At 42.2% G+C, this 27,464-nt stretch overlaps 1 protein-coding gene across 1 annotated transcript in view; it reads left to right on the top strand.

Moving 5' to 3' along the window:
• Positions 1-25,760, top strand: part of DIAPH1 (diaphanous related formin 1) — a 323,613-nt gene extending 297,853 nt beyond the window's left edge. Inside the window, 2 exon segments of the mRNA XM_063928853.1 lie at positions 2,944-3,030; positions 21,444-25,760. Of these exon segments, the coding sequence (XP_063784923.1) occupies positions 2,944-3,030; positions 21,444-21,604 (248 nt within the window). The 3' untranslated portion in view covers positions 21,605-25,760.
• Positions 25,761-27,464: the final 1,704 nt, after the last annotated feature.

Here is a 27,464-nt window from a genome sequence, read left to right as displayed (position 1 = left end):
CCCAGGGCCCCTGTTGGCATTGAGGGAGGAGATAACAGTATAAGTGAGGGATGGAAAGCTCATGAGGGAAGAGGGCCCTGCTCGTGAGAGCTACTTGTCCAATGTTCTATACATCTAGCATGGTTGTGCTTACAAATCAGCATAGAATGTTTATCAGCAAGGAAGCATAGAGCCACACAGTTCATTTTTCTTGCCTTGCAGCCTTGTAATCTAGGTCAGTGCATACACCCAATTCAGCCACCAGATGGCGCCATTGTCAGGTCTTTTGCAGCCAGCACACCAGTGACAGATGTTCTAATAAGCTTTTATAGATTCAGGTTTCACATGTTTCTATGGCGACAGGGAGGCAAGGACACTGATTAATTCAGGGTTAACTATTGGATTCCTGGAGTACGGGCTTGCCAAGGCCAGATCTCTCACTTAGGAATCTCCCTTCTCCACCCACCTCTCTGTCTGTTGGTGACGATGGAGGAGTAGCCTGATCTTGCCTTTTCGGGTTTAGTATTTGAATAAATGACTAAGCAAGCCTTTATATCTCTGGCTCACGCTGGTAATGCAAATGTACGAAAAGCACCGGGAGTCCAGAGGACTGTGTGCTTGTGATTGCATTGCATGTAAGAAGATAGTTACTACTGAAATCAGGAACATGCACTGTAGGCAGGATAAGAAGCTCTGCACCTATTCAGCTGTTGCAGTGATCCAGCAGACATGGCATGTGCTGCAACTGCTGCCCAGACTCTCTGATCCCCTCTCATGTGGCAAGCAGCTGTACCCTATACAATCCCATGTACATTCCAGCCTTGCACAGAGTTCTAGCCTCTCAGCATGTTTTACTGCCCATCCCTGTGAATTTATATACTGCTTGTATTAGTCTGCACTTATGTATCCTGCTGTCAATTGCATCCCCTTATACATAATACTATCATTGCCTTGTAAATAAAAGATAAGCAGTGGAGAGGTTTCTAAAGTGCATTCCTGTTGCAGAAAGGAAGATGCAATTTTTAGCTTTGTCCAGCAGAGGGAGCCTGGATCTAGCTTATTGCATTAGATCCAGCACGCCCTTTAACCTCCCTCCCTCTCCCCTTCCCTGCCTGGGCTTGTGCAATGCAGACAGAGAGGGGAGGACAGGTCGTCTGCACTGCGGTGAAGGCATAGGGACATAATACCATGAGTTATGGGAACTCCCTCATCCCCCCTCCTCCCAAGTGTGGGAGTCTTCCTCTGGGCAGCTGATTCACAAAACACAATGTGGATTCCGCACGTGCTGGCAGCCTTTATTCACTGACCAGCAGAGGGAGAAGGAATGAAACGCAGCTTCATTCTAGTGACCAATGAGAAATAGTCACAGCACCTAACCATTAGCAGTCCGTCTGTATCCAATGGATAAAATACGCTGCTGCTTTATATTTACTGCATCCGGTGCAAGGATTGCTTATTAGCAGATCCATTCCTATTTGCTAGTAACACAGCGTATAATTGCATCTCTCACCGACCCTAGAGCGTGTCGGCGCACTCAGCCTTCTGCTCTGCTGACGAGATCTGATGAGTACAGTCTGCACGTGTAATCATGCAAGGTCTGATTTCCCTCAAGGCTAACGGAACATCCTGGCACCCTGCCCCCATCCCCGTCTCGTTTTCCTCTTAAAGCAGTCAGTAAATAAAATCGAAATGAACTTGCTTTAATAGGCTTTCGGTTGGATAGTTCGCTCGCTCGCCCCTAGTTGCAGCCCTGCTCTCAGAAGTAAGTTAACACATTATAAATGGAAGAGACGCCAATCTGTGTAATAAAATATCAGCTAGCCTTTTAAATAAGCATTACAATGAGCTAGAACAAACATGGGGGCTTCAGGCGAGGGGCTGCCTGTTCCCCCATCGCAGATGTAACCGTAAAGTACAACATTATAATAGAGTGTTAACAGTTGAAATGATGAGAATGTGTCCTATAGAGCAGTGGTTCTCAAACTCGGTCCTCAGGACCCCACAAGGTTCATGTTTTCCATGTCACCCAGCAGCTGCACTGTGTATCACCAACTGTACCTGCAAAACATGGACCGTGTGGGGTCCTGAGGACCGAGTTTGAGAACCTGTGTTATAGAGGATGTTATAGAGAAAGTGATTTCTATAGATCCGTGATCAAAGCCAAATAGAAATGTTATTAGGTACATATTATTTAAAAGTGTGGAAGTCTATGAGGCCTGATTGCGTTCCTGTGCGTGGTGGTGTGAAGCCTAGCGCCCAATCAGAACATTCTGTTATACCAAAGTCATGTCATTCTAGAGCAGTTACTCCCCCCGGGGACAGGGTGTAGATTGAGAGTTATGTGGGCAAAAGCGAACAGTAACATCTACACCAATATGGATGAACGAGCCCATATTGTAGCAGCCACGTCAGGAAGTTACAGGAGCCGCGGCCATCGTTCTCCTCCATGACATTTGCAGTAATACTCTGCCCTACTTTCTCACACAACTAAAACGATCAAACACGGTCTAAGAATCCACCAACTGCTTATGCCAGAAAACTTTACGTATCAATACATTGTGAACCAGCCGCTCGGGCCGAATGCCAGGTGGCTGGATCTGCCCGGTCTGGCACATCGGAATCTATAGCATGGAACACTGATCCCGGCACTCCTGCTCAGTGGCAGAATGAGCCCTGGTATGTCTCACAGTAGAGTGCCGACACATTAATGACGACGTGCCATTGCATTTTTGGATTATTTGGTACTTTAGGTTTAAATCACAGATGAAAAATTCCATTTACTACTTTACTGATTGCTGCCCATTGTCCCTGCTGTGTCAGGATCGTGTCGCTGTTTGGTAGATGGTCTTCACTTTCTTAAACTGCAGATTAGTCAACCAGAGAACTGATGTCACCTGTGTTCTGTGCGTGGATGAGTGGTTTCCTGTCCTTAATTTGCTGTTTGTTTTACCATTTTCTTTGCAGAGGGTGATGAAACCGGTGTGATGGACAGTCTACTAGAGGCCCTGCAGTCGGGCGCTGCGTTTAGAAGGAAAAGAGGTCCACGCCAAGGTAATTCCGTTTCACAGTGTACCATTTATTGCCGATGGGGTCCACTATACACAAATACGTGAAATGCCGGATTTTTTAATATTTCCCTTATGCTAGAGTCCTCCACTCCCAGTTCTAGCATCCCTGGCCATCGCGCTGAGGGGGCGGTGTGGGCTGTCCCAGCCAATCACTGAGCAGAATGGATGGTGGGTTGCTGGCGACCTTCCTCGTGGCTGAACTAGGGATAAGGATAGGAAGAGTTAGTATGGTCATTGCTGGCTTAGTGTATTGGACATTCCTGTATTGGGTCAATAAAATATCAGGGTTGGGACTGTATCTGCAGCATAAAGGGTGTGGAATTGTGGTAAATGGTGGTGTTCCTATGTGTTATGTCATTTTTGCATTGTATTGGAGCAATTCCATCAATTAGCAGCAGTGTAATCATGGCCATGTATAGCTACACCTCAGAACACCATCCTAACGCTCAGGTCCATTTTCAGACCTGGAATGCCTGTTCAATAAAATGGTACATGTGGCCTAAATGGGCTGTAACCCATAGTAACCTCTTTTGCTTTCATTAGTGTAACTTGCAACAGTGAAGCTTTTGGGTATTGCTATGGTTTACTGCTGCTCCCGAATGGAAGCATGGATATCTTACTATTGGTTACAGCACGTATTGCCAAAACAGTGGTGCAGCCATTTTGTGAGCTACACCAGTATCACAAGAATACATTCTAGATTCAAAATGGCTGTCTTCATTATTCAAGACAACAGATGCACTTTACATGATCCAGTTTGTATTAACACATGAATACTGTGTACTTAATTATATTTTAAACAAATATACTTCTCGCCCAGCTAAAGAACTGTACGAGTACCGTGTCGGGAGCCCTGCAATGCCGGTACTCCCAGACCTGCAGAATGTGCTGCAGTGATTGTCTGCAGAGGTGATTGTTCCGGAGCTGTCAGACTGCCTGGGAAATCCCCAGTTCTGTCAGTTTGGGGGATGGGAGACCGTTGTTTAATGTAATAATATTAGAGTGGAATTATTCTCCAAACAGTTATTGTATAAGAGACTTTGGAAAACTGAGCCTTGTACATTGAATCATGTTTTTGCATGGCCGTTTTACTATTGCAAAGTAATGCAGCTTTTATTTAGGTGGTTGCAGATGAATGAGTCACAGCCGGGTGCGGTCGTCGCACATCTAACCATTCTTTCTGGATTTATAGCTGCTTATGTTTATTATGAAAACAGAAGTATGTTCCTTCTGCAGAATGAAGAATAGATTCTTATTGTTTGCCATTAATTTATCACCTCTCCCCGCAAGCGGAATGTATTAGATAAAACAGTGGTGCAATCCGTGTAGTCAGTACTGGCTTTCACATATATGTTACTTTATTTAAAAAAAAAAAAACCCCAATAGAATATATCTGCACTAAATACACATTTGGTAAAAGGGTACACATATAAAATAAAACATATACAAAAGTACATATACATACGTGTACATTTGGAAACTTGGCTTTAGCTCCGCTCCCTGAAGTTTGCTTGAGTAAGATTTATTCCAAGGTTCAGGTTCTAACAGTCAAATCACCATCATGTTTTGTATTCAACATTTAAGAAGAAGCATGGAACCCCAACTTCTTACGGGCTTGGAAAGGCTTAATCGTCAGATGTATGAAGGGTGACTAGGTTGCCCATAGAAACCAAATAGCTTCTAGCTAGCATTTATCAAGTGCATTCTATAAAACGAGAAGAAGCTGATTGGGCGTCTTCTTCACTCTTTTAGAAGGCTTGATAAAACTCAGCGGGATCCACCTTCAGCACTCACAAGTGCTGTATGTCAACCATAGGCTGCAGAATAAATGTGTAACTATAATTTTTATTTATTTTTGTTATTTTACTTTATTTTTTACTTTATTTTTTAAATAGCATCATGTTATAGGATTTTAGGTTTCTGTAGACCTAGAAGTGTCTTACAAGAACAGGGAACATTAAAGCATTGTGCTTCTCTGCAATTAAACGTTTGGCCCATGAATGGAATCGCTAGTGATACTGTAATGGCCGTGTGTCATTATCACTAGTGATTCCATTGATGGACCAGCTAGCTAGTTCTCTAGAGAGAACTAGCTAGTTGGCCACTATCTTGTTATCTCGTAGGTTCTCAAACTCTGTCCTTACGACCTCAAGCAGTTCATGTTTTCCAGTTCTCCTCCCCGAATCACAAGTGACGTTTTTAGCTCCACCTGTGCATCTTTTCAAATGTATCCGTGAGTAATGACTGCACCTGTGCTCCTCCTTAAAACCTGACCTGTTTGGGGTCCAGAGGACTGAGTTTTAGAACCACTGTGTTAGCGCTTTCTGGTCTCAGGCTAATTTCAGCCCGAACGAGCCATTCATTCCTGATTTTTAGTAGTTTGAGAATAAAGCACCGAGAATAAGTTATACAATTGTCAGTGTCAGATTGTGGTCTCCCAGGCTGTGAATAGAAACCTCTTTGGCAGTGACGGACTTTGTTGTGTGCGTCCCGTTATCCCAGTATCCTGCAGCCTGTGGTTCTCAGCAGAGACCAGTTTAAACCAGAGATTTGTCGCTGGCGGATGCAGTTTGATGAATCAACACAATTTGTTCCCCAGCCACAGTGTGAAGTCAACATCTTTTTCCTCAGGTCATGGTCAGACTTACAATGCTATCGCTTGATCGTAGCTGCTAGTTGTCAGCTAACTGCATAACAAAATATTAATGAGTCACTATATTATGTAGTCCTGATAAAATACAAGTCACGGGAGTATTACGTTTTCGTTGGATGTGTTCGTTTTTAGCGCAGCCCCCCCAGTGGGATAAAGGGATCAAGACCACGTGAAATCCACTTTGAAAATGTTTTGTTATTAGACATCCGTCAGCCAGTTCATAACTCCAGCATTAATATAAACACGTTTAGTTGCACTGTTTGGATTCGTGCACTGTATCCGACGGCCGTGCATTTATGTGGAAAATTTTGTATAATCCTATACGACGTCAGTTGTTTGACAGATTGTATCTATTATTACCTAATAATCATCTTAAATCACATCAGCATCCCTTCATACTGTGTAACACCATCCATTGCAGTACTACAAATCCCACAATCCTCAGAAAGTCAGCCCTAACCTAAAGTTGGGAACTTTACAAAGTTGGACCGTGAGACCATTGTCTGCTATTAGAATAGCTACCAGTAACAATAATGCATATGATAAGGGGCACTAACATACTGTACAGTTTGTGCTGCTGGTTTTATATTCATAAAGCAAGAGAAAAAATGGAAGCACACATTAGTCCAACTTTGTGCAGCATTTTAGATCTTCCGAAGAATTCTAATTTTAAAACGTAATCGTCTTAAAAAAAAAAAAAAAAAAAAAAGATGATGTAGTGTTTACTAAAAAATCAATATGATACTGGCGACTTAGAGGCCTATTTAGTAAAGGCGTTAACCCGCTTTTCTCCAGCATGTTCACTGGAGATTTTTTATTTCTCCATATTTAGGAAACACAATTTGTTCGGAGAGATGACCGTTTTTTCCGCCTTATCATTTCACTATGCAGAATCCTGCAATCCCCATAGGTTCGAATGGGTACTGTGGAGGGGATGCAGTCAGTTTACCTCCAATCAAAATCCCGACAGTCGAAATCCGGACAGCAATTGACCGACGGTCAAAATCCCGATATGGACAAAATACCGACATTTAAAATACCGACAAGGTCAAATACCGACAGGTCAAAATGCCAACATGAGTTTTTCATTGAAACCGACTTGTTCATACTTTACCATCCTAGGTAAAGTATGAACAAGGGGACGCGGTACACTTATATGGTGTCCATGTCGACATACACAAAAAAACAATGAAAACCGCATGTCGGTATTTTGACCTGTCTGCATTTTACATGTCGGTATTTTGACCTTGTCTGTATTTAAAATGTCGGTATTTTGTCCATGTCGGGATTTTGACCGTCTGTCAATTGCCGTCGGGATTTTGATTGGAGGCATTTCATACCAAATCCCTTGTGGAGGAATGGTGTTTATATAAAGGAGAGAAGCAAAGTTGGCGTTACATCTGCTCCCACTGGGGAAAGTAGGGAAGATACCATTCTCTTTTTGTTATCTCCCAGGGGGCAGCAGGTGGCTCCTCCCCCCTACAGCCTGACACCCATTTGCACATACGCGGCCGGGCGCGTGCACAGATGCGCGGCCGGGCGCGTGCACAGTGGGATAATACTGTATATGCTGACATTTGCTAAATATTTTCCCAGTACTAGTTAACTGCTGGCTGGGCCAGTCCTTTAATGCATGGCCTGTGCCGGTATGGCATTTTATATGATGTTAACAAGTATGTATGTAAAAAAAACAGCAAAACCACCAATACCTAGTTTCCTGGGAAAAGTACAACTAATACCTAGTTTCCTGGGAAAAGTACAGCATCTTCAATAGCTGCTTGAAAATACCCAATAATAGGGGTACGCCTATTACTCCTCAGAGTACCACTATGGATTGACCTCTTAGAGCGCTAGTAAAATACCTCCAGATCAAAAAGTGGCGCTATCCTTAATGCTTGGTTACCAGGATCCCAGTTTTCGTACAATTTTGAAAAGGTAATTGCTATATTATAGGTTTGTGTCATTCGTGAACATTTTGAAATATAATGACATGTAAATGCCGCTTGCTGTATTCTATTCCGCTCTTCTGCATTTATATACAGTATAAAATAAGAGCATGCCTGATCTAAATGCAGTGCTTGTTCATTTGGCTGCAATTCAGTTGTTTCTGAAACAAAATGACATATCGGGAACTGGAGGTGGAATTTATAGGTTAGGTTGCAAATCCACCCACTCAACAATTTGCTGTTTTTAGCTGAACACATTTAGAAATGGTCTAAATAAATGTAACCACTGAAACACAAAATGCTATTCTATCTGTGTGTGGGCTCTGTGTATATGAACGTGTAATATTCTTAAAGCTACAATCCCATCTAAGGGGCCAATCCAATTAGGTGCAAGTTTTGCAATCCAATTACGCTCACACTGAACCAGGCAGAGTAAACTCACATTTTTCTGTTCACACCTCACTAAGGGGTCTATTCATGAAGCAGTCAAAAGTGTGGAGAAGTGAGCCAGTGGAGAAGTTGCTCATGGCAACCAATCAGCATTGAAGTAACGTTAATAATTTGCATACTATACAATTGTAAGGAGCAGCTGATTGGTTGCCATGGGCAACTTCTCCACAGGCTCACTTCTCCAATCTTTTCACTGCTTCATGAATAGACCCCAAAGGGTGAGAGATGGTAGGGAAAATCCTTATTTTAAGGTTATAATGTCCAGACAATTTCATGAAACAACTCGCACCTATTTGGATTGACCCAATGTGTCTATATTTAATCTAAATCATTGTGGTTACCTGTTAGAAGACACATGGAGAAATTAATTATCCTCAGGTTTTTGCAACATGCTGCTAGAAATCATTTATAATTTGTAAAGTGTCATGCAGTTACTATGACAACCACAGTCACATTGCTTTAGACATTCAAAGCATAAAACCCTGCCCCCTTTTACCTCTTTGATCATGTGACCAATGAAGAGCTTGGTTACTGACTGTAAACCTGGTCTCTCAGTCCAGGCCAATCTGGTGGGGACATGTAGGATTGTGTGATTTTTTTAATTTTTTTATGCTAGTAGTCTACATGGGATTGCACCTTTTTAGAATTAAAATAAAGTGTTCCTACAGTGTTTGCTATATTATCGTTTCCTGTGTATTACTTGCTTCTTCCACTATTAATAAGTTAGCAAATTATAGTAGTTCTGACCCAGGGTGGGGTTTGGTTTTCAAATTTATAAAATTGTGCGTTGAAAAGTTCTTCTAAAGTTCTCAGGCAGTGTAGTCCCTTATGGCAAGAGACCATATTTATTGTAAATCCCAGACAAATGTGATAGAGGATACAGACCGTTTTATGTTCTGCAGCTTTCCGCCTGGGTGAAGGTAAGTGCAGTAACTGCTGCTTACACCAAGCTTCTTGTAATGCTCTATTTCTTCTCAATAGACTCTCTCCTGTCCCTCAGTGAGGAGGAGGCGGCACCAGACCCGGTAACGCTGGGTGCATCTGTGTGATGTGTTTGTGCTATTAACCATTTGTCTTTTTTTGCTAAACATACCCAACAATCCTCCCTTTTTTGTTCTCCGAATATGCTTTTCCTCCTGATTTTATTATGCAACAGCATTACAGCTAACGTAGTTGGCAAAGCATGGAAACGTGCAGAGCCAAGACAGACTAAATACTGGATTGAGAGATGTCTCTTGGTTCTCAGAAATACAAGAACAGATCGTTCACATGCATTGATTTTCCTCTTTGAAAGAACATACATGGGGTGTACAGTGCACTTCCTGTTATAATCCAGAATAGATACCGTATGGCTGGCACCTAAAGCTGTTTTGACTGCATTTGGCACAAAGAGGGAGAAGCATCCAGCTGTGTAAAGTATGGAGCAGTAAAGAACCAGTAAATAAGTTGCCTATAACAACTAATCAGATTCTGTGTTATAGACTGTATCTGATAAATGCTACCTCAAAGTTGATAGGTTGCTATGGGCAACTTCACTGGTCCACTTCTCTTCTTTTTACACTGATTGGTACAGTGCATCTCCTTCCAAAGTAAAGACTGTTGAAAATAAGATTCCCCTTGAATCATCACCGTCTTAGTGCAATTAGTTGGTAACTAACATGAAGCATTAGTTTGGCTTCTACCACAGTGGACTTTTCTTCTCCAGACCTTCTAGTCTTAATGAGTCAATATTACATAGAAACATAGAATTTGATGGTAGATAAGAACCACTTGGCCCATCTAGTCTGCCCCGTTTTTATCCTTTAGATACCATAATCTCAACCCTTTTTGAACCTTAGTTCTTTGTAAGGATATTCATATGCCTATCCCAAGAATCAGAATCGCTTTATTGTCCAGGTATACCTGCTTATACTAGGAATTTGTCTTTGGTTTTCTATACAACAGCCAAGTAGGTAACAGATAAGTGTGGGGGTTTTACTGTAGGGACACAAGTGATTTACATGTACGTCTAGTCAGTCAATGTTCAGGAGTTCAGCAGGCGGACCGCTTGGGGAAATAAACTTTTGAGGCTTCTGGTGGAGCTGGCAGGGACGCCCTGTAACGCCTGCCTGAAGGAAGCAAGTTAAATATGCTGTGGCCGGGGTGTAGCTGGTCCTTTACTATCTTCGCTGCTATACTATCTTTTAGCTCTGGACAGGTACAGGTCCTGGACTGAGGGAAGGTCGGCCCCTGATGATGATGATCTCTGCGGTTCTGACCACCTTTTGGAGCCTGCATCTGTCCCTCGCGCTGGCGGAGCTGTACCATACCAGTATCAAGGAGCGTACTACCGACTCCACAATCGCAGAGTAGAAGAGGAGCAGAAGCTTCTGTGGGATGTTGAACTTCCTTAGTTGCCTAAGGAAGATAAACCTCTGCTGCGCTTTCCCGACAGTGGCGTCAGCGTTGGACCCCCATTTAAGCTCCCGGGAGATTGTGGTCCATAGGAACTTGAAGGAGTCCACTAGCGATCCCACACTGTCAGCAATCATTAGTGGAGGTGCACTAGCTGACTTCTTCTTGAAGTCCACTATCATCTCGACAGTTTTGAGCTCAAGGTTGTTGTGGGTGCACCACTGGGCCAACCGGTCTACTTCCCGTCTACAGGCCGATTCGTCCCCGTCCTTGAGGCCGATGATGGTGGTGTCGTTGGCGAATTTTATTATCTTTTCTGATTGCACCTCTGAGATGCAGTCATTTGTGTACAAGAGAAGAGCAGGGGTGAGAGGACACAGCCCTGAGGGGCCCCTGTACTAATGGGCCGCGCTTGAGGGATGAATTCCCCCGCTTTCACCACCTGTGCCCTATCTATCCAGGAGCAGTTAGCTTCTGGGACCCCTAGGCGAAGTAATTTGGGGTGGAGGTTGCTGGAGATGATTGTGTTGAAGGCTGAGCTGAAATCGACAAACAGGACCCTCATGTAGAATGGTGCTGGTGTCTAGGTGCTGTAGAATGTAGTGTAGGTCCAGGTTGACTGTATCCTCGACACACCGATTCGATCGATAAGCGAACTGTAGGGGGTCCATTTGGGGGCCAGTCACAGTTTTCATGTAATTCAAAACCAGACGCTCAAACGTTTTCATGACCACAGACGTCGGTGCCATCGGCCTGTAGTCGTTCAGGTTAGTGATAGAGGGTTTCATGTGGACCGGGACGATAGTGGTCCTTTTGAGGCAGGAAGGGACTTTCTGTAGCTCCAGCGATTTGTTGAAGATTTTGGTGAATATGGGGGCAAGCTGACCCGCACATGCTCTTAGGGCAGATGGTGACACTCCGTCAGGACCCGGAGTTTTCCTCGGTTTGGCCCTTTTGAACATTGCCTCCACCTCTTCTTGGGTGACTTGCAGTGCCTGGAGCTGGCCGTCGGTGTTCAGGGCATCGTAGAGGTGATTGTTTGGGTCGCAGGGAACTTCTTTTGCGAACCTGCAATAAAAGTGGCTCAGCTTGTCTGCTAGGTCTTAGTGCATGGTGGTGGACTTCGATGTTTTCTTGTAGTTGGTTATGGATTGCATTCCTTTCCGTACAGATACGGGGTCATTGGTGGAGAGATCGTTTGTCAGCTTGTCTGAGAACCGCTTTTTTGGTAGCCTGATTTCTTTAGTCAGAGAGTTCCTAGTTCGGTTGTATAGTGCTCTGTCACTGCTGCTATAGGCCTTCTCTTTGGCCCGACGAAGTTGCCTGAGCTGAGCGTTGAACCAGGGCTTGTTGTTGTTGTAAATGCAGTAAGTCTTGGTAGGTACACACATGTCCTCACAGTAACTGATGTAGGATGTGACCGTGTCTGTCAGGTTGGTTGCCGAGGCTTCGAAGACGACCCCCCCCCCCCCCCCCCCCTCCCATTCCGTGCAGTCAAAGCAGACCTGGAGCTTCATCTTAGCCTCATTGGTCCATTTCAAAACAGTGTTGACAACAGGCTTAATCACTGTCAGCTTCTGTGTATAGGTAGGCAGTAGGTGGACGAGGCAGTGTTCAGATAGGCCGAGTGCAGCACGCAGGATAAACCGGAAGGCAGACTTGAGGGTAGTGTAGCAGTTGAAATTGTTTTACTCTCTTATCCTCTACCACCTCTGATTGGAGGCTATTCCACTTATCCACTACCCTTTCTGTGAAGTAATTTTTCCTTACATTTCCCCTGAACATGTCTCCCTCCAGTTTTAGTGTATGTCCGTAGTTCTAATATTTCTCTTCCTTAGAAGAATGTTTCCCTCCTGTACTTTAAGACCCGAAGTATATTTGAAAGTTTCTATCATGTCCTACCTTTCCCTTCTCTGTTCCAAACTATACATGTTTTAGTATTTCCGGGTTAGTATTGTGATGTAGGCCATGCACCATTTTGGTTGCACTTCTTTGTACAGTCTTTTATGTATTTATATCCTTCTGGAGATATGGTCTTCAGAACTGGACACAAGAACTGGACACAGTATTCCAGATGAGGCCGTACCAATGACCTATACAGTGGCATTATTATTTCTTTTTTCCTGCTACTGATTCCTCTCCCAATGCAACCAAGCATCAGACTATCCTTTCTCATTGCTTTATTGCATCACTTTCCTGCCTTTAAGTCACTTGAAATAGTGACTCCTAAATTCCTTTCCTCCTCAGTAGTTTGCATTATAGTACCCTTGATACTATATTTAGGCTTTGGGGTTTTTGTGACTCAAGTGCATGATTTTGCTTTAAACTGTAGTTGCCACTTTCTTGACCATTTCTCAAGTCTAAGTAGGCTTGAAAAATGGTCAAGAACGTAGCAACTACATATGCCTCGTTGCACAGGGAGAGGAATCGGTAGCAGAAAAAATAAGTAATAATTCCACTGTATAGTTCGTTGGTACGGCCTCCTATGGAATACTGTGTTCAGTTTTGGAGACCATATCTCCAGAAGGATATAAATACATTAGAGAGTGCACAAACAAGGGCAACTAAAATTGTACATGGCCTACATCACAAAACTTACCCGGAAAGACTTAAGATCTTAACATGTATAGTTTGGAACAGAGAAGGTAAAGGGGGGACATGATAGAAACTTTCATATATACCAAGGGATAAATTTACTAAGATGGGAGGTTTTTTTTAGAACTGGTGGTGTTGCCCACAGCAACAAATCAAATTCTACTTAACAATTTCAATCTGGACTTTTGGAGGTGGGGGTGACCACCTCAAGCCTTGATTGCTGCACTATTGATTTGGAGTGCTATTTTTTAAGGTTTTTTTTTTTTGTTTGTTTTTTTCGTTTGTAGATTGTTCTACTTAACAATTACCTAGCTGTTTTTAGAAGATAATAGAATCTGATTGGTTGCTATGGGCAACATCTCCACTTCTAAGAAAAAAACTTGCACCTTAGTAAATATATCCCCAAGGGTCTTAACAAAGTACAGGAGTTAAACATTCTTCAAAGGGGTTCACTACGGCTGGCCGGCGGTCGGGCTCCCGGCGACCAGCATCCCGGCGCCGGGAGCCCGACCGCCGGCTTTCCAACAGCTTGGCGAGCGCAAATGAGCCCCTTGCGGGCTCGCTGCGCTCGCCACGCTACGGGCACGGTGGCGCGCTACGCGCGCCACACTATTTTATTCTCCCTCTATGGGGGTCGTGTACCCCCACGAGGGAAAATAAGTGTCGGTATGCCGGCTGTCGGGCTCCCGGCGCCGGTATACTGAGCGCCGGGAGCCCGACCGCCGGCAAACAGAAGACCACCCCTTCAAAGGAAGAGAAGTATTAGAACTCAAGGACATATACTGAAACTGGAGGGAGAGAGGGGAAATTTAAGGAAAAATTACTTCACACACAGGCCCTCATTCCGAGTTGATCGCACGTAGCAACTTTTTGCTGCTCGTGCGATCAACTTGATGCCGCCTATGGGGGAGTGTATTTTAGCATAGCAAGGCTGCGATCGCTTGTGCAGCCCTGCTATGCTAAAAAGGTTTCCTGCAAAACAAGACCAGGGTCAGACCTACTTACCCTGTGCGACGGATTCAGCGACGAAGGTCCCCGGGATTGACGTCAGCCATCCGCCCTCCAGACGCCTGGATCCGCCTGCGTTCGCCTCACCACGCCTTGAAAGTGGTCAGACAATTCCCCCGGGACGCCTCCCGTCTGTCAGTCTTCATGCGATCGCCGCTGCTGTCACTTTCTGCCCTAGCGGCGTCGCTGTCTTCGCCGGCCAACGATGCGCGTGTGCATTGTGAGCTCTGCGCAGCCGCAGTCCCGACCCGTTCACACCACAGCGAAGTACCGCTGCGTGCGAACGGGTCGGAATGACCCCCACAGTGTGTTGGATAAGGGGAAAAGCCTCCCATCAGAGGTGGTAGAGGCTATCACAGGAGAGCAATTAAAACATGCTTGGGATAGGCATATGAATGTCCTTACAAAGAACTAAGGTTCAAAAAGGGTTGAGATTTACCTAAAGGAAATAAAAGGTGCAGACTAGATGGGCCAAGTGGTTATCTGCCATCAAATTCTATGTTTCTATGTAATATTGACTCATTAGGACTAGAAAGTTCATAATTCTGGAGGAGAAAACTCCACTGTGAAAGAAGGAAAACGAATGCTTCTTGTTAGTTACCAACGTAAAAAACAAACAAACAAAAGAAAAAACAGTTTACCTCTTTATTCGCACTAAGGGGTATATTCAATAACTGTCGGAAGCCTATCGTCTTGTCGGAAAGACGGCAGCTTCCAACAATTTTAGGTCGGAAGGGGTTCCGACCTATTCATTAGGGCCCTGTTTATTCCGACAAGTCGGGAAACTCGACTTGTAGGAATGTCCATTGTCGGAAGCGGGACCAAACCTGACAGGTTTTAGCCCCGTTTCCGACAATCTCAATCCGACTTTAAAAAAAAGTTGGATTGAGATGAGATAAGAAGTTCTCCAATCTTCCTCAAACTCGCAGAAATATTAACACAATTAATCTTCAAGAACTTTCCACTTCACTCCAACAACTGCTTTCACCTATTTCTGCATTCACCTCTCCTGAGATGGCTGTATCACACCTTAATAAGACTCTAGAACTAGCCCTTGATGAAGTGGCTCCAGCTACCCATCACACTCCACGTAGGCCTAGATGTCAACCATGGCACTCCAAATCAACAAGACAACTACAAAAACTCACACGAAAACTTGAACGTCAGTGGCGTAAATCTCGTATTTCAAGTGACTTCCTCACATATAAGACAGTCTACCATTCTTATAAAAATGCCCTGGACACTGCCAAACAAACATATTTCCAAACTCTCATCTCTGCTCAAGCCTCTAACCCCAAACGACTCTTTAATACATTTAAATCACTTCTGAATCCTCCCGCACCTACCCCACCAGCCACTATCAAGGCACAGGATCTTGCTTCCTACTTCAAGGAGAAGATTAATAAGATCCGAGATGAAATGGTATGCTCTTCGGCAGCCAGTGACCTGCTCCGTTCTGTACCTGAACCCTCTGGCACTCTTTCTTCATTTGATCCCACAAATGAAGATGAAGTATCATCACTCTTCTCATCCTGCTTCTCTACTACCTCTCCTCTTGATCCTTTACCCTCACAAATAAGTAAAGCTCTGTCTCTGGTGCTCATCCCTACCTTAACTAACATCTGTAATCTCTCTCTCTCTACTGGTATTTTTCCTTCACTTTTCAAGCATGCAGTGATTACTCCCATTTTAAAAAAACAAAATTCTGACCCTAATTCTCTCTCAAACTACCGCCCTATCTCTCAGCTCCCTTGTCTCTCTAAGCTACTTGAGAGACTTGCCTACACTCGACTCACACACTTTCTTAACTCATACACTTTGTTGGACCCACTTCAGTCAGGCTTCCGTTCCCAACATTCCACAGAGACGGCACTGACTAAAGTGGTTAATGATTTGGTCACTACGAAGTCTAAAGGCCACTACTCACTACTTATTCTTCTAGATCTATCTGCTGCATTTGACACTGTAGACCACTCTCTTCTCATACAGACACTACAATCCCTAGGTCTTAAAGACACAGCCCTTTCTATCGTACCTATCTAATCGCTCCTTCAGTGTTCGCTTCTCTGAATCTACCTCCTCTTCGCTACCTCTTTCAGTTGGAGTACCGCAAGGCTCAGTCTTGGGTCCTCTGCTTTTCTCTATCTATACCTCATCTCTTGGTAAACTAATCAGCTCTTTTGGTTTTCAGTATCATCTGTACGCAGATGATACTCAAATCTACCTATCCTCCCCTGACTTGTCCCTATCTGTACTGGACCGTGTCACTGAATGCCTTTCTGCCATCTCATCCTGGATGACATCTCGCCACCTCAAACTTAATATTTCAAAGACAGAGTTAATTATATTTCCACCGGCCAATAGTAGGTACCAACCTGATATCTCTATCACTGTTGAAAACTCGACTATCTACCCTACCCCACAAGCTCGCTGCCTAGGTGTCATCCTTGACTCTGATCTGTCCTTTGTTCCCCACATTCAATCTGTCTCAAGATCATGTTACATGCATCTAAAAAACATATCCAAAATACGACCATACCTTACACAAGACACTGCTAAAACTCTAATCCACGCTCTCATTATCTCCCGCATTGATTATTGCAATAGTCTCCTAACTGGTCTTCCCAAAACAAGACTCTCACCACTACAATCCATTCTGAATGCAGCGGCGAGGCTTATCTTCCTCGCTAGACGTTCATTGTCTGCAGATCCACTCTGTCAGTCCCTCCATTGGTTACCTGTACTCTACCGCATTCAATATAAAATACTTTTACTCACACACAAGGCCATTAACCAAACTACACCAACGTACATCACTTCGCTTATCACAAAATATCTCCCAACCCGACCTCTTCGCTCTTCACAAGATCTGCGTCTCTCATCCACACTCATTACTCGCTCCCACTCACGACTGCAGGACTTTCATCGGGCTGCACCCACCCTGTGGAATGCCCTACCACGCACAATAAGACTCTCCTCTAGTCTCCAAACCTTCAAGCGTTCCCTCAAAACTCACCTCTTTGGGCAAGCGTATCAAATTCCTGAACCGCCCACATAACTTTCATAAACCTTCCTATCAAATTACATCCACTCTTTACAGTCCACACATATCCTCACATGTCTTCTCATTCTATGCAATAGATAGCACCTTTCCTTGTGTACATATGCCTATTTCCCTATAGATTGTAAGCTTACGAGCAGGGCCTTCCTACCTCTATGACTGTTATCACCCAGTTTGTTATTGTTATTTCAAATTGTAAAGCGCAACGGAATTTGCTGCGCTATATAAGAAACTGTTAATAAATAAATAATAAACTGAGAGCAGGAGGCGGAAGGGGGGGAGGGGCAGCGGGGAGAGCAGGAACCCAGCGGCAGCGTCCACCCAGCTCCAGCAAGCGAGGTCCTGTTTGCTGGAGCAGGGTGGACGCCGCCGTGAGTCTCCGCTGCTGCAGCCGCTGCTCCCCCCTTCTCTCCGTCTCATCCTCCTCCGCTGCTCTCCCGCTGCTGCCCCCACCACCGCATACATCCCTCCCACGGCAGCCGCTGACAGCTCCCCTTCCCCGACGCCGCTGTCAGCGCACCCGGCAGCAGCTGACAGCAGCGACAAGGCACCGGGAGCGGCCAAATCCGACAGTCTGATTTGGCTGCTCTTTTGAATAGGGGTTGTCGGGTCCATTCCGACAACTGCATGTCGGAATGGACCCGACTCTTATTGAATATACCCCTATGACGGTAATGATTCAAGGGGAATCTTTTATTTCCAACAGTTCTTACTTGGGAAGGAGATGCACTGTACCAGTCAGTGTAAAGAGAAGTGAAGTGGACCAGTGAAGTTGCCCATAGCAACCAATCAACTTTGAAGTAGCATTTATCAAATACAGTCTATAACATGATAGGTAGAATCGGTTTAGTTGTTATGGGCAACTTATTTACCGGTTCTTCACTTCTACATACTTTACACTGCTGGATGCTTTTCCCCTTTTGTGCCAAATACAGTCAATATTAGTCCATGTAACCTCTTTTCTGTTGGGTTTTTTTTAAGCAGGTTTGTAAAAAAAATCATTGGCCACACCATATTGTATTTCTGTCTCACAGAGGGTCCAGATTCATCTCTCAAACCACTTGTTCCAGATCTTGCCATTAATCTTACAGATACATTGACAAATATTAATATAGCATTTGTTGGAATATTTGACTAACTTATTTAATATGATATTGCAGTTTAAAAAATCTGTCCGCCCTCCCCGTGTCCCCACCAAAAAAAGACATTTGTAATACTCCAGAAAAATATATGTTAGAGTCTTGCCTGCCATTATTTTGGGACTAGTCTTTGCACCTAAATAGATTAAAAATTTTTTTATTGATGTCTGCGGTCTTCGAGATGTTTTTGGTACTAGGGACAGAGGTAGATGACGAATGAGCTGGTGATTATGGATGCCTTTCCTTTAATCTCACATATCTGTTTGCGGTGTTCCTTCACTGCATTGCTACCTTCCTCTAGTTCCAGTTGGTCGACCTACATAAGATTTTTTCAATTAGATGTTTTAAGTCTACAACATTAAATTGTCTATTTTGATTTATTGTCCTTAGCAAAAAAAAAAGCCACACTACAACATTGTACCTGATCGCTTTATACTTTCTTAAGGGGATGGCCGGGATCCCGACGTCTGTATTGTGACCGATGGTCACACATACCCAACCCTTCTTATGTCGTGGACATCGGTAAAATTATTTTTATTTAAAGAAAGAAAAAAACAGTTTGTGGTCTGTTTTTAAAGCCTGTCCATTCTCCTCAGTGTTTAATTCTTTCTACACACAGTCCATCCTTTCCACTCTGCCCAGACAACGGGATCAGTTTCCAGATTGGTCAAATTGTTGGGCAACTTAGATCCACATTTTTGATGCAGTCTTCTGATGACCAGATTTGTGAACAAATTGCTGGAAAATTATTAAACCTAGGATCAGTTTTGACTGGGTGATTATTGGCCGTTTTTGGAGCACACATTCTGCAATCGGTGCAATTTGCTGATGTCACCACCCGTATTGGCGCAAATATGGGCGACTACACTTAGAGTGACTGGGAGAAGAAGACGACTGTAATTAGAGTTATAAATCAGGGACACTTGCGCAAATACTTTATGCATCATATATTCTTTCAAGATTAGAGTTGTGCTGCTTCTTTGTGGCTGGTTTGCTATTCCTTTGTGTGCCATTGCATGAGGGTTTTTTTTTTATATGTGCATGAATTGTGCATGGTAACTTTCTTTCTCTCTTATGAACTGTTGGCTTTCTGCACAGGACAACACATTATGGGGCAAATGTATTAAGCTTGGAGAAGGGATAAAGAAGTGATAAGTGCAAGGTGATAACTCACCAGCCAATCAGCTCCTAACTGTCATTTTTCAAATCCGTAATGATTGGCTGGTGCGTTATTACCTTGCGCTTATCACTGCTTTATCACTTCTCCAGGTTAATACATATGCCCCTATGTAACAAGTGCTTTATGTTAAATGACTTTTTGCATCGTAGAAAGTGTAGGGATTTGAACTGAAGACCCAAGCAATCCCATATAGGTTCATGTGATTTTGTTGTGTAGTATAGCTATTAACATGCGTTATTAAACCATTAGCGATTTTATCGGTGCCTTATAACTTATATTACCACTCACAAGTTGGTTATTTTGTATTGAACTTATTAGGTACGTTCTGTAAATAAGATTAACCCATGTTGCATTTAGAAAATTAAAAATTCTATTTAGGATACATTTCAAAACAGAATATCTTCATTTATTAATCATGAATATATTTTTTAAAGGAAACCGGTTGGTCTTGCCTTTTTTAATTATTGCTACTTTAAATCTATGGCTTTAATTGCTGGTATCGCGCCAGTTCCTGCAACTCTCAGGCTATAACTTATGGCCCTTTGTTTTTTATGCGCTACAAGCTTATTGCTCATGCATTAAAGGACAAGTACACTGAAAAAAACAAGTGGCTTACAGAAAAGTATTTGGGGTTCTAGTCATAAACACCTAAGATAGATAGTCTAGCAATATCCAACATAAGTGGCCTTTGTGCTTTATTCAGAATTGTATGTAAACCTGAGCTTTTTTACAGCGGTTAATTGAATTCCCCCTTAGTGGCGGATACCACCATTTCCATAGACCTCTATGTGAATGGCTAAATGACCAACATTTCCAAGCCTCTAAAAGCTTAGCATTTTCTGTTTGCCCCATGTAGCTAACACCATTTCCAGGTGGTTGGAGCTGCCTCTTCAGGCACATCCGCAGTAGTGTGCATTAGGAAGTGATTTCTGTCGCTGCTGTAGTAAGCTACCGGTGAAGGATCTTTAGTGGTACCATGCTTTGCCGGGACATCCTCTTTTCATGAGCGATTGTCCCAGTAAGCAAGCAACGTTGCGTTAAATGCTAACCACGTGTAATATCCCCTTATCCACTATATGTAAAAGTGGAGTTTTAGAGTTACATAATATTCCTCCATTATCAAATTGTTGTAATATCTCCAGTTCTGTTAAGCTCACGAAAAATGTTTACATAAGTATTTTTGAATGTTGTTGTTAGTAATTTTACATAAGGCAAAGTGTTTTTTAAGTGGTCCCTTAAATCTGTTATTTTCTTATGACAAGTGGATTTTTTTAATATTGTTTGTTTGACATCTTTATGGATATAAACGATAGTGTGATGCTATTTATTGTATTTTTGTATAGTTTCATACTGCCTTCTAATAACTATCTTATTTTCTAATTGTGAACACGGGTGAATATTTGCACTATGTTAAAACGTGAAAACTTTCTGTACATCTGCCCGCCTTACAATTTAGCGTAGGGACAAATTTGAATCACACCCCTTTAAAATTTGGAAGTGTTGGCGGGTACGTATATAGGTTTTGAAATGCCGTGGAATAGATTAATTTTAAATGTACTATAATTAACTAATGCATCAGTTTTTAATCTGAATTTATCGTTTTTAATGTGCTTGTAAAACATAATTTTAACTTCTAGTGAAAATGAACTAATATAACATTCTTAAAGGGAACAAGACTTTCCAGCTATTTATTTGTAGAACAATACTACAATCTCGTATGCATAAAACTTAATTTAGAAACATGATTTTAATGGTGATTATCAGAATGAGACTTGTAAAAAAAATTATACTTTTGATCTAAATCTAAGTTCCCTTTAAGTTGATGATGATGATGATCATATGTGTTTTAACTAATGTTTGGGTCCACAATTCATAAGGCACATACACATCACAATTATAGAGCCCGTGTGCCTTACATCCTTTACTGTTGTCTCATGTTTCCTTTTTCCCTTTTTTTTTTTTTTTTTTAGCAAATAGAAAAGTTGGCACCGCCGTTACCTCGCTGCTAGCATCCGAATTGACAAAGGATGATGCGTTAACATCTGTGGGCACTAAGAAGCCCAAATATGCTGAGCAAGAAATGGACATCGGTCACGAAGATGGTCAAGATATGCTCACGCGCTCAAATTAACTGCGCAGCGTGCAATGGACTTTCCCAAGACGTAAATAGGAGACCTTAAAAAAACTTTGGAGAAGACTTTCACCAGCTAGCCCTCTTTTTAAAATGATCGTTTCAAAGAGGAGATGAGATATTTTATATTCAATTTGCAGTTTGGGTCATTCATAGGAAGAAAGGTGCCAATCAGTGATCTTCGTTTTCTTGGTCTTTTTTTATTTTTAAGTCTCAATTGATTAACGTCTGCTACTTGGTACAGTGTTGGACATCATTGCGGCCAAATGTGCAAGGAAAATAAACCCTATGCATGCAGACAAATATGGAATGGGATTTAGTTAATCTAACCAAAGTGTTATCTAGTGTAAATACAGTATTGCCTTAATCCATTCGTTTGCGTACCTCTTGAGGACCGAGATCATTGACATCACTGTAATTTAATGACTATTTTATTTATCTTGGTGTTATTGTGATAGCCGTTAGCACAAGTTGGCTCTGATTTTTCTTTTTCTTTTTTTAATGGTACACGGGGACTGCTGTTCACTTTCCCTAGATGACCATTGCTTAATAATAGTGTATGATCTTAAAAACTTGAATGCTACAAATCTTTTTGATGGTACCTTCTTTCAACGTTGGTTTTGTATCAGACAACGCTTCTACCTTATGTATAATATAGGGTTCATCGTTTTAGAAGACCTCGAAGACCTACTGCCAGCTCTGGGCCTCTAATACCTCTTACATCTAGTGGTAAACTAGTGTTTATAAATATGTTTACCCAGGACTTGGGGCTTTTTTTTTTTTTAAGTATCGCTGTATCAGTAATGGTGTTCGATAATAAATGCATTCTTTTGCCCCCTCCCCCCTTCCCCCCCTTATCTGGTGAATTGTAAAGGAGAACCAGACACTTTGTATTTGCTGTTATGTCTTGTGATGGCTGTATTATGCCTAATTTCTTCTGCAGACCTGTGCGTGTGATTGTATAGTTTTTGATCTTTTGTGGTCTGTCAACATCACAGCAAATGTGCTTCACGGTGCATGATTCCTACATTTCCTTTGCACATCTTTTATATGTAAGATTGGGGGAGGGATCCGCTCCACCACATTTGGTTGCTTATGGATCTTTTTGGAAATGAAAGTATTTTTGTATTTTTTTAAGCTGTTTCCTTGAATGTAACATGAGACCTTTTCACGCACGAAGATGACCACCCTTTCATTGATGACCACAGACATTAAGCCATCTTAGCTACTCACCTCAACTGGTCAACCGATCATAGTTTTAGACTAATTTAAATTCATGCTCCAAGTGTAAAGGTAAATTGCAAACAAATATTTAGTCATACACTGCAAATTAAGTTCCTGCGTGATTTTGAAATGCTGTACTATGTCATTTAAACTTGCATTTTATTTTATACATGATATATTTTGGATTTATAGGACATTGTATTTAGGAGACTCTAGATAGGAACTTGTAAAAGTAATATTATTTGGAAAGAGGCTTTATTGCATTTTATTATGCCTCCTTGTTAACGGGTTGACCCACCAGTACTGTATCAGTACCAGGTGGTCTCCATTAGAATGTACGGGGTAGGGTCACTGTCTTAGTTAATATAGAAAATTGTTAATTCATATGAGATGATAGCATGCCTAAAAATTAGGTCCTTTTGATTTTTTATTTTTTTTTTGCAATCAAAACTTTATTTGAACATCTACATCTGGGTTACGGTTATATTTGTCCAATACTGGTTCACAAAATGTTTTTAAAAAGCTAAATACTCCTTTTTATTGGGAAGAAACCAGACGGTAAGTTAGTGAATGTGTAAGTGTTGTCATGGCGCAGTTCACTTTATGATCCTATTCTGTGCTATAATTTTGATAGAAATATTGAATCACCAAGTCAGACACAAAAAAGCAGTACTTGAAACCAGCACCTATTAAAGGAAAGCTACACAAATATATATTTTTTAAATTGCACCTAATTAAATGTGACTTGAATGTTGCAAGCAGTGGTGGAACTAGCGAGTGGTGGGCCCAGGTTTAAAAATATTCTTTGGGTTTGTCAGCAATGATTCTGATGGGAGGGGAAAGACCTAGGACTAGCACCAACCCTGCTTCTGTGCCCCAGTTTAAATTGCACTACATCTTAAAGCAGCATTTTTGGTACACTGGACCCTAAGAAATACTGTGTTGTGTACTGGGACATAGGGGTGAGTCAAAGCCCTGCAGTACGGATAATCCATAAAAAAAAAAAAAAATAGCAACCAATCAGATTCTAGCTATTTTCTAGAATCAGCTAGATGAATGTGAAGTAGAATTTGATTGGTTGTTATGGGCAGCATCACAAGTTCTAAGCAACTCCCACTGACTCTAATGCTACGGACGGGAGTAACATCCTGCTAAATACAGCCCGTGGCTGGGGTTCCACCAGTTGTATCCTCACCAAACTACTAACATGGGGAATGGATTTAGTCAATATTTAAAATAAAATATATAAAAAAAACTTATTTAAATAGTGATGCTGGTATATTTTTAATCGTAGATAGGAACTTTAATTAAAGCACCTTCCTAGTTACTGAATGTGTCCACTGCAGTACTTACACCATAGCTGCTAATGTTCAGTTTTATTAAATACTTTTCATATCTCCATTCATCTCTATCAAATTGCCAAAATTCTTTCTGCGTGAGAACAGTATACAGTATCTCCGGTGTATATTTTCCAGGAATCCTTTGTACAGAGCAAGTACACAAATATCCACATTAGTGTGTCATAGAATTATATGTATATTTATGTTTTAGCTAGGCTTCTGAATTGGGAATTAATTTCCGGACGGTTGTAGAAGGGTCGCTATGCATCAAAGTTTATGCTTTTCTTTTACAGATTTTAGGTTATTTTTGGTATTTTAGTTCATTTTTGAAACATATATATATTTTTTTCTACTCTTCCGAATGTTGGGCGCTGGGCTCCCCTTCATTTTCCTAAATACTCAACGTACATAATTGTAAAGTAAGTTAGCAAAATAAAACTCTTCATACTCCATAAGCACAATGCATCTAGCGGTGTTGGTTTATTGGTTAATACAAGGTATTAAGAATTAATGAACCATCATGTGTGTCTACAAACCTTTTGTGGTTCTTGACTTTTGTAAATGATTCATCTAAACATAGTTCTTGTTTTTGTGGGGAGATCGATCTTTAATTAGATGCAAACTAGAATACCAGCAAAGCGGAACACAGCCACCAACTCCAGTATGACATGTCGTAGATCAGTGGTTCTCAAACTCTGTCCTCAGGACCCCAAACAGTTCACGTTTTCCAGGTCACCCAGCATGTGCACTGTGTATCATCAACTGTCACATTTTAAAAATCTACAGGTGACCTGCAAAACATGAACCGTGTGGGGTCCTGAGGACCGAGTTTGAGAACTTGTGTCGTAGATTATTGCCCATTCCCTCTGTTTTGGCCTATCGCCAACCCAGAGATCTACGTACAGTATCTGGCAGGAGGGATGGTTATATTTCATTGCCTGACCATGAAAATGCAGCTAGATTCCGGTGTCGGTGGCAATTGGGGAAAACAGTTACTGCCATCAGATTATTTACATTTTTAAAATAGTGTCCTTTTATATATATATATATATATATATTGATGTTGTATTCTTGCATTGCTGTTTTGCATTGAACAGATTGAGGCTTATGATGCTTAACATCAAGTGTGCTTATTTAATAACATTGTGCCAACAGCAAAAGATTTCTAGCCCGTCACAGCCAACCAGATATCTTTTAACAGTTTAGTGTAGACCGACTGATGATCTCTAATATCTGGTGGGTTGCTATTTGTCCTGATTGCACCATTTTATTAAATAAGCCTTGGAAAATATGCCGCTCTCGTGTCTCTGCCGTTTCACGGTATAGCCGTTTTCTATGTTAATATCTAAGCCATTTGACTTTGCACGTCTTAGTTCTGAAATCTTAAAGGCCAAATGTGGCAAGCCAGACATCTCATCATTTTGGGGTTTATATGGTTTTTTGGGTTTGTTTTTTTATATTGCATTGTAGACAAGTTTATACCACTGAAGAAAAAAACATATCATGCTTATTTTTTGGTCTTTATTTTTCCGGGAGTTATAATCATATCATGTTGTTGTTCAAACTGTTAATAAAACAATTCATCTGTTTAATTTGCCTTTTTGTGTCTTTATGCACAGTGTATATTATTTAACATCTTGTGTAGTATGAGAAATGTAGCCATGTGGGTAATGGGGTTTGGTATGAAATCCCGGTCATTGGGATGCCGGCGGTCACATGACCAACACCGGCTTCCCGACATCGGAAGGGGTAAGTATTTTTACTACCCTAACCCTCCGGGGGTAGCGGCTACGGCTAACACCCCCCCACACACACACACACACACGCACACACACACACACCCCTCTAGTGCCTAACCCGCCCCAGGCCCTAACCGTTACCCTGATACTTACCTGGCGCCGGTCTCACGAGTGGTGTCGGTATTCCAGCGCCTCTCACATGAATGTTGGCATTCATTGGGATGCTAAACATATCCCGGCCAATGTGATGTTTCCCTTTAAAGGTCCACCATAAGTAGCTGGCGACGCATTTTAAATGTTTTATTTTAAACCTTGCTTTCCCCTAACTAGCAGAGTTATATGGTCTAATGGGATCCGGTCAGGATCCTGACGGTCGGGATCCCAGCAGTCAAAATACTGGTGTCGGGATCCCGATAGTTGTCTGAATGCCAACCACCAGTATCCCAAACAACCATCTCCCGGCATGTTTGACAGGTAAGCCATGGGTAGGGGGGGTGAAGGTTAGGTTTAGGCTGCAGGGGGAGGGATAGGTTTAGCCCCCCCCTTCCCGGGAGGGTGGGTAGGGTAAGGTTTAGGGGAGGGGGTGTTAGGTTTAGGCACCACCAGGGAGGGTTAGGGTTAGGCTACTACGGGAAGGGGGGGGAGGCGGTGTTAGGTTTAGGCACCACCGGTTAGGGTTAGGCTACTACGGGGGGGGAGGTAGGTTTAGGCTGCTAGAAGGGGGAGTTAGGGGGCTACTGGGGGAAGGTAAGTAAGGATGTTTGTTCATACACCCGACCCTTTTTTTTTTCTCCCCCTATATGGTGCAAGGCACCTGGCATGATTCCTGGATTGCTTACTTTTTTCCTCAATTTTGATACATTTACCGTAATTTGCAAATTTACTATGTATTTAGGATTAATTTTTTGTTGTAAAGAAATTAGTACAAAATTTGAAGAAAAAGCATAAGACCTATATTGTGTATTTTTCCTCCGTCTTGCTTCTTATGGAGGGTACACACTATGCGATACGCTCCCTGAGGGATATCGCATAGTTTTTCCCCTCCCGGCCCGCCAACATAGTGCATACACACTATGCGATATTGTATCGTGACATCATGCCGCGGCCGGCCGAACATGCAGTTCCTGACGATATAGTCAGATTGAGCCGCATGTACTGCGGACACACTGGGCGGAAGGAGGGTAAAAATGAGCAATATTGTTTACAAAATCACCCTGTGTGTATACACCATACGTTTGCTTATAGGTCTTTCTTCAGATTTGTAAGTAAAGTAAAAAGGCAAATAACATTGTGTCTGGAACAAACCATGTGCTAAATCTGTCTGCACATGTTACATCTGGCCCATAGTGCACTAGCTACTGAGGATTAGTATTTTGTCGTAGATAAGCAATGTCACTAGCATGCAAAACTAGGCTATTTGGCACGATATAAGGATAGGTATACATGGACACATCTGTATATGAGAGATTCTGAAGCATCATCATGAACATCAAAGAACATTCAAAGCAAAACTGAGAAGAATATAGTATAAGAAAATGTCCAATTCATTTACTATGT

The sequence above is a fragment of the Pseudophryne corroboree genome, chromosome 6 (genome assembly GCF_028390025.1).
Source record: "Pseudophryne corroboree isolate aPseCor3 chromosome 6, aPseCor3.hap2, whole genome shotgun sequence".
Lineage (NCBI taxonomy): Eukaryota > Metazoa > Chordata > Amphibia > Anura > Myobatrachidae > Pseudophryne > Pseudophryne corroboree.
This window is presented reverse-complemented; position numbering and strand designations above follow the sequence as displayed.